At 48.6% G+C, this 8,590-nt stretch overlaps 1 protein-coding gene across 2 annotated transcripts in view; it reads right to left on the reverse strand.

The window, feature by feature from the left end:
• Nucleotides 1-3,624, reverse strand: part of gpr108 (G protein-coupled receptor 108) — a gene marked incomplete at its 3' end in the record, with an annotated part of 15,285 nt that extends 11,661 nt beyond the window's left edge. For both annotated transcript variants that reach the window (XM_084460315.1, XM_084460316.1), the window contains exons 1-5: nucleotides 3,370-3,624; nucleotides 2,497-2,604; nucleotides 2,091-2,141; nucleotides 923-1,011; nucleotides 680-759 (exon numbers count right to left, since the gene is read on the reverse strand). In XM_084460315.1, coding sequence (XP_084316441.1) covers nucleotides 680-759; nucleotides 923-1,011; nucleotides 2,091-2,141; nucleotides 2,497-2,604; nucleotides 3,370-3,462 — 421 coding nt within the window. In that variant the 5' untranslated portion in view covers nucleotides 3,463-3,624. The remainder of the gene's footprint in view (nucleotides 1-679; nucleotides 760-922; nucleotides 1,012-2,090; nucleotides 2,142-2,496; nucleotides 2,605-3,369) is intronic.
• Between the last annotated feature and the right edge of the window lie 4,966 nt (nucleotides 3,625-8,590).

Raw genomic sequence — 8,590 nt, forward strand, 5'->3', positions numbered from 1 at the left:
CCCTAAACCCAACCCTATCTCCTGTCCTAACCCTAAACCCAACCCTACCTCCTGTCCTAACCCTAAACCCAACCCTACCTCCTGTCCTAACCCAACCCTACCTCCTGTCCTAACCCAACCCTACCTCCTGTCCTGACCCTAAACCCAACCCTACCGCCTGTCCTGACCCTAAACCCAACCCTATCGCCTGTCCTAACCCTAAACCCAACCCTACCGCCTGTCCTGACCCTAAACCCAACCCTATCGCCTGTCCTAACCCTAAACCCAACCCTACCTCCTGTCCTGACCCAACCCTACCGCCTGTCCTAACCCTAAACCCAACCCTACCGCCTGTCCTGACCCTAAACCCAACCCTATCGCCTGTCCTAACCCAACCCTATCGCCTGTCCTAACCCAACCCTATCGCCTGTCCTAGCCCTAAACCCAACCCTACCGCCTGTCCTAACCCTAAACCCAACCTGAACCTTAACCCCACCTCCTGTCCTAAACCTTCTAATCCCAACCTGAACTTTAACCCCACCTCCTGTCCTAAACCTTCTAATCCCAACCTGAACTTTAACCCCACCTCCTGTCCTAAACCTTCTAATCCCAACCTGAACTTTAACCCCACCTCCTGTCCTAAACCTTCTAATCCCGACCTGAACTTTAACCCCACCTCCTGTCCTAAACCTAAACCTACCTTCTCCAGCAGGGGTCCCTGTTGGCTTCATCTTGGCTGACAGGAAGCTGTCCTGTATCCCAAATGTCTTCACTATGACCCTGGAGACAAGACACACACACACACACACTTAGTAGAATAGTTAAGTATGTAAACACTCTTATGTAAACACTTAGTATGTAAACACTTATTCACTGGTCTCTCTCTCTCTCACACATTAAGTCACACACGCACACACACAAACACACACACAAACAAACAAACCTGAGCTTTTCAAAGTCAACAATGAACAGGACCAGGGACTCGTTGGTTGCTTTTTGGGGCGTGAGCGGACACGTTGCCGTTTCCTCCGTCTGTCGGGAAACAAACGTCAACAGAACGCGTTGAAAACAACAAACACCCAATGCACCGACACAGCCGGTCCATCATCAACGTCACCGCAACGTTCTCACAACGTAACAAGAACGCTGCACAAGCACCGGAACACTAGCCTGGTACGACCGTCCCGTTCTCGCGAGCTCACGTTCTGTTTCGCTAACGCAGAACGGTCTGGTCTTCGCCTCCTCCAGAGCGATTATCCCAAAATCCAGACCGTACCGGGCCAATCAGGGACTGCGTTTTAACTGCTGTCCCGCCCCACAGTGGAAAGCAGCCCCTGATTGGTTCGTGTCCCTGCCGCTCGCTAAACAAACATGGCGGCTCCCGAAGCAACGAGTTAAGAAGAATAAACGCAGCTATAAGTGCAGTTATTGCAGAAATAGACTTAATCACAACACTTAAACAAGAACAAGAGTATGCACTAGCGGAGTTTCTCGGTGGAAAAGACGCTTTTGCCGTTCTTCCGACTGGATTTGGCAAAAGTTTGCTGAACGCTGATTGGCTGAAGGTGTTTGTCTGTCAAGGCAAGTAGCCCCGCCCACATAATCGCTCTCTATGGGGCGAAGGCCAGACTGATATTGCGGAGCGAAGCAGTGAGCTCGCTAGATCGGGATGGTCATACCAGGCTACCAGAACATGTCATTATAGCGAGCGCCAGCACCGCCATGCAGCTTCCACAGGCCAACGTCACGTGCTCCGAGGCTCCGCCCACTTTCACCTGACCCATCTGAGAGGCCCTGGGGTGCGCAGGTAACACCCCCCCCCCCCTCCGTCCCCTGATGGCGCAACTGTCAGCGCATCCGCCTCCCAAGCGGGAGACCTGGGGTTCTAATCCCTCCCCGGGCGTGCCCAAACAGACGGGTTACAGTGGTGCCGTGACCCAGTTCGGAGGGGTGAGTGTAACCGAACGAAACGTGAGAGTTAAAGAGCCGTCCCCTGTCCTGCGTCCTCGGCCCTGTGTCCACCCACCCGCCGCGTTGAGACGTGTTACGGCGCGTTGAGGCGCGATGTGTAACGTTAAGCCGCGGGGTCTTAGCGTGTGCTCCACACTCACCGTGTAAGACAGGACTCCGTTCACACGAGTCTTGGACAGGCTGAAGCCCACCTGGGGGGGGGAAGGGGGGGGAGGGAGGGAGGGAGAGAGAGAGAGAGAGAGAGGGAGAGAGCGAGACAGAGAGAGACAGAGAGAGAGCGAGACAGAGAGAGAGGGCAAGAAGTTAGACCGTTAGACTTGCATTGCAATGCAAGGACTCAGGGCTTCAGACTGCGACCAAAATAGAGAGAGAGAGAGAGAGAGAGAGAGAGAGAGAGAGAGATGAATTTAGAGGTGTAGGACAATGTGCTGTGGTTTCAGTCTCATCTAATCCCTCTCGCGTTCTCGTACACACACACACACACACACACACACACACGCACACACGCACACACACACACACACACGGTGGGCTGGTTGTTCTCACAGGGTTGTGGTCCTCCTTGGGCAGACTCAGGGAGAGCAGGTTGACGTCCAGGGTCCCATTGGCATAGAAACCGAAGGTGTTGATATGGACGAGAGATCGGCTGTCCTTCTGAGAGGAGGAGAGGAGGGGAGGAGAGGAGGAGAGGAGGAGGGGAGGGGAGGAGGAGAGGAGGGGAGGAGGAGAGGGGAGGAGGAGAGGAGGGGAGGAGAGGAGGAGGGGAGGAGAGGAGGAGAGGAGGAGATGAGGAGAGGAGGAGATGAGGAGAGGAGGAGAGGCGTTACATAACGATGCTTTGTTTAACGTCTAACTGTTCGTGTCTGTAGTTAGCCGACTTACAGGTGAACCAGGCCTATTTTATCTTCGCTCTCCAGCACCCAGTGAATCTCAATGCGAGTTACCTACGTTGGATAAGATACCAGGAATACTTGCTGACGTTATCAGCTGTGTTTGGTAAGATAGACTACCTACCAGCTGGTTAGGGTTAGACTACCTACCAGCTGGTTAGGGTTAGGGTTAGACTACCTAACAGCTGGTTAGGGTTAGGGTTAGGGTTAGACTACCTCACAGCTGGTTAGGGTTAGGGTTAGACTACCTCACAGCTGGTTAGGGTTAGGGTTAGACTACCTACCAGCTGGTTAGGGTTAGGGTTAGACTACCTCCCAGCTGGTTAGGGTTAGGGTTAGACTACCTACCAGCTGGTTCAAAGGTCAAGCTGTCACAAGACCAGCAGAACCGACCATAACACAGAAGTGACAACTCGGAACAGCTAACGAGTTAGCTAGCTAGCTAGCTTCATGTACAAATGTACACAAGCACAATATCCTAAAACTCAAATATGCCGTTGCTACGGGATAGATAGCAACATGTTCTTACCTCGAGAGTGAGTTTGTGTTTCCTTGCCTCGCAGAAAACAAGTATTATAACGAGTAACGTTGGACCGAAACCCGTGTAGCCACTTCCTGCCATGGCTAGGCTAGTGGCTAGCTAATGAGCTAGCTAGCTCGCCCACTACACTTTCTGCGATGATGAGGAATGTAAATGTGCTCAATAGTGTGAACTAATATCACTAGTTGGCAAACCGGTGTGGATAAATGTGCTGTGTTTCCCTGAACCTGCCTAGCTCGCTGCCATTTCCTGGTCCAGCAAGAACGTACACGTCACCAGAGCAACGTTGGGGAATGGTGCTTCGGGAAGTGCGCCTCTAGCGGTGGGAGGGCGAGGAGCCACTGTTCTCTCTGGGATCAAAACGGCTATCAATCAATCAATCAATCAATCAATCAAAGCTTTATTTGTATAGCGCATTTCATACCCAGAGGCAACACAATGCGCTTTACAGAGAACAAGGGAGGTGGGCAGACATCCCACCCCTACATATTCCAGAGGGAAGCAAAAAAAAACAGTAATCACCCGGGGGCCAGATAAGTGAGCTGTAAAAAATTTTGCCTGACCCCTCTCAACGAGGCGATCGAGCAAGCTCCAGGAGTATGTTTGTCTACCGGCTAAGAACATTTATAGAGCAATAAATAACATTAAATTACATTTTCCGAGTAAGAGAGGCTAATAACATCATAGGAGAGACATGGCAAACATTGGTGTATGTCTGTGTGTGCATAAATGTGCCTGGGCCCAGATAGAGGCAGGGTCAGGGGTAGGATCGGGGGAGGAAAAGGATACGGACCCGGGTTAGGGTGAGGGGAAGGGGATCTGAGCCCAGGACTGGTGTCTGTCAGTGTGTGTGTGAGTGTGCCTGGGCCCAGATAGAGGCAGGGTCAGGGGTAGGATCGGGGGAGGAAAAGGATACGGACCCGGGTTAGGGTGAGGGGAAGGGGATCTGAGCCCAGGACTGGTGTCTGTCAGTGTGTGTGTGAGTGTGCCTGGGCCCAGATAGAGGCAGGGTCAGGGGTAGGATCGGGGGAGGAAAAGGATACGGACCCGGGTTAGGGTGAGGGGAAGGGGATCTGAGCCCAGGACTGGTGTCTGTCAGTGTGTGTGTGAGTGTGCCTGGGCCCAGATAGAGGCAGGGGTCAGGGGTAGGATCGGGGGAGGAAAAGGATACGGACCCGGGTTAGGGTGAGGGGAAGGGGATCTGAGCCCAGGACTGGTGTCTGTCAGTGTGTGTGTGAGTGTGCCTGGGTCCAGGTAGAGGCAGGGGTCAGGGGTAGGGTGGGGGTAGGAACTTGCTGTTCAAAAATTATGAAATAATGTTATGGAGAGTGTAACGTATTTAACATGTTCAGAATTTTAGCAGACAGCATATCTAGAGATTTAACCGACAATTAGACATGATAAATAATGAAGATCAAAGGAGCTACTGACAAGCTAAATAAAGATTATCCTACCTATTGTGGCAGGGAGGAGTGACTAGGCTACAACACAGACAGACCAGCAGACAGCTTGTAAGAAAGGCCAAAACTGTTTCTTTAATAAAACAAATCAAACTCAAATTCAAAAAATATGTTAACAGAAAGAAATCATAGTCTTAACCCGTTGAATACGACCGTCTCGCTGCCAACGTTTTAAGAATATATAGCCTATAAAAAAATATTTAAAAAACATCTTACAAATTCCAACATTCAAACACTCCCTGAATGCTGAGAAACTCTGCTTTCTAGTAATATAGTAAAAAATCCAATAATATTCGTAATGTTGGCATATATAACCCATCTTGTGGGTTTTTAAACCATTGTTCTGTGTGCCGCTGGCTGATTAGCTGATTATTATAATATATATTATATTATAATTATAATTGGATTCCAGGTGAGGTCCCTGAGCTCCCTAACGACTTTTAAAATCATCATGTCGATGAACACCTCACCTCACACTGCACGACTGAAAGTTTCAGTCACGCCGTCTCTGCCATGCCCGGCTGTTCGACATGAAAATACACAAAAACAAAGACAATACACAAAAACACTTGGCAGTTGATTGGATGAACCATCTGTCTATCACCGTCTATCACGCGCTAACTTCAACCGCTCCTCGCCGTCATCACACCTAAACCCGCCCACTGTAGCTGTTCGTATTTCAAATTCCTCAGAACCAATGCTGATTGGCTGATTGAACCCCTCTTAAGGACATTATTCTGATCATTAATGGTAAAGATAGATTTGAATTTCTATATCACAGGCTATATGGATTTAGCAATATAGCAATATTCAAATGTATTGAATTCAAAATATTGTAGCATTAAACTGCTGTTAACTGAGTTTGCATAATCAAAAGTACATATCATGAATATGGTGCATTCCAGGCAACCCGTAACTGTTTTTCCTACCTCCTACACGTGAAAATGCTCTGGAATGGCAGTCAAACCTGTAACTTCCCACCCGGCAACTGGTAGTACATCGAGCTGTACGAGTTCACGGGTGGGAAGTTACGGGTTTGAGGTCGGAAAAACACAAGTTACGGGTTGCCTGGAACGCGGCATTAGGCTCCAGTCATTCCCACTATCACAGACAGAGGTGTAGCTTTCTACATCTCCCCTTCTCAGGCCCTGTGTTACAGTTCATCTAAACATCTCCGTATTGGTCCACTAGCTCCTGCGCAAGATTATCCTGGTCCATCCTCCTCAGGACCTCGACGGTGACGTCCACTGCTTTCTCTCGGAATTTCGCCACCATCTGGTCCACTGTATTCTCTATGGTAGCCCCGTCCACCTTGGCTTTTCTGAGGGGCTTGAAGCTCCTCCCAGGCGTGTAAAGGTTCCACTGGAATGTGGTCAGGTCGGCGGGGCCCAGCCCGTTCAGGGTGTCCACCAACCGATCGGGAACAGACGTCTTCACAGGTTGAGACCCCTCTGAGAGAGAGGGGGGTGCGGGCGGAGAGACCGAGGGGAGAGAGAGAGAGAGAGAGGAAAGAGAGAGAGAGAGAGAGGAAAGAGAATGGGAAGAGTAGCCTATAAATAAAAGTTAATAATAATAATAATAATAATAATAATAATAATAATAATAATAATAAATATCTCTAACTATAAGTAACATTTTCACTGACAGCTGACAGGGACAAACTTTCCTTGACACCCTGCCATCAGCTTGAAATAAAAATGATCCAGGTTAATTCATGGCAGTGCACTTTGGGTAGGACAGAATCTTAGCTTGGCATACGGGTATTAGGTTACAGTATTTCTGTCATTGTGGGATTTTAAAATAAGACGCCTTCCATTCCAAATGCCTCCAAACTGCAATAGTGGTCTCTTTTCTGGGCTAATTTCTTGAGTTTGGAGGCATTTGGAATGGAAGGTGTCTATTTTAAAATCACACAATGAGAAATACCCGGTATGCCAAGCTAAGATTATCCTAGCTTCTGTGATTCTCCAGAACCTACAGATGGTCAGCACGTCCCTGGATGCATGTAGCCATACTCTAGAACTGTAATAGCTCATTTGACCAAACTGGACTGAGTTGCCCAGAGGCATCGTAGCGCTACGATGAACGCCGTAGCTTAGGATGAACGTAGCGCTACGATGCCTCTGGGAAACTCAGCCCTTTGCTGTTTTAACATCAGCAGTGAGCCCAGTAAACCCAGTAAAACCCTGGACCATGCGGGCTACGTGAACGTCATCTCTACACCTCCTCTTCTGAGGCTGTGGGCTGCATCTACACACCTCTATACTTGTCCTTCAGCTCTTTAGCTTGATTATTCTTGCCCATCTTCTCTAGGATCTGGACGGTGACATCCACTGCATTCTCCCCGAACTTATCCACCATCACAGTCGCTGTGTCCGTTCTGCTGGTGTCCCTCGGCAGCTGGGCCACGTTGAGATGTTGGAAGCTCTGCCCAGGCGTGCGAAGATACCACTGAAACTTCTTCAGGTCGTCTATCTCCAGATTGTCCAGGGTGTCCGACAACAGAATAGACGTCATTTTAGATGTAGACTAGATCACTCTGAGAGAGAGAGAGAAAGGGAAGAGAGAGAGGGAAGAGAGAGGGAGAGAAGAGAGAGAGAGAGAGAGAGGGAAGAGAGAGGAAGAGAAGAGAGAGAGAGAGAAAGGGAAGAGAGAGAGGGAAGAGAGAGGGAGAGAAGAGAGAGAGAGAGAGGGAAGAGAGAGAGAGAAGAGAGAGGGAGAGAAGAGAGAGAGAGAGAGGGAAGAGAGAGAGGGAAGAGAGAGGGAGAGAAGAGAGAGAGGGAAGAGAGAGAGGGAAGAGAGAGGGAGAGAAGAGAGGGAGAGAGAGAGAGAGAGAGGGAAGAGTATGAATACAAGTTAATAATAATAGTAATAATAATAATAATAATAATAATAATACATATATTTAACTATTAGTCTAAGCATGCAGGAGGGGTAGGATCACCATACAGCATGGTGTCAACAACAACTGCTTTCCAAAAGTACCCTACTTTATTGCCCGCTTATTTTGTGTGGAAAACATAGCCTAACCGATAACACAGAACACACACAGAATACATATATATTACACAATAAACATTACATATTTTATATACATTTTACAGATTAAAATACAACGCTGAGGGTGAATAATAGTGCGGCAGTACAGCGCAGTGCTTGTGTGTGTGTGTGTGTGTGAAACCTATTTGGAACTTTGGAGAGAATAAACTAAAAGACAAAGTAGATTATAATGTTAATTGGTCCTAAAAAGAGATTATACATTGGCAGAATAGATAGGGGGCAGGGCTTACTATTAGAGCTAGAAAGCAGTACCCTGGTATAGTCGTGTGCAGGAAATGGCCTACTGTAACCAGGCTAGTAACAGTTCATTTCTCACATAGCCTATAATCATACGTGCCTACGTCTCGATGAAACAAGTTTTTGAGCAGCACAACGTGATTCTCAAGGGAAGAATGAACCGACTGTGAACCGATCTGTTCCGGACTCTTTACGCGCTCTCCGGACGCGCAGCTGTTCGCGCGTAATCCTCGCAATTCTCACCGCAAAAGGATTTTCAAGCATCAACAAAGGCAACGTTTACGCGTTGAACATATACGGTTAAGATAGCCTGCTTACCGTGGCACTTGGCTTGGTTACGGATCAGCAAGGGCCTAGCTGCTAGGCTACACGGAACGGGGAGGGACGGATGGTTATGATTTAGCTTTCGGTCTCGCCTCATTTGCATAACTATAGAGGGGCAGTGATGCCCA

The sequence above is a fragment of the Borostomias antarcticus genome (genome assembly GCF_949987555.1).
Source record: "Borostomias antarcticus genome assembly, chromosome: 31".
NCBI classification, from domain to species: domain Eukaryota; kingdom Metazoa; phylum Chordata; class Actinopteri; order Stomiiformes; family Stomiidae; genus Borostomias; species Borostomias antarcticus.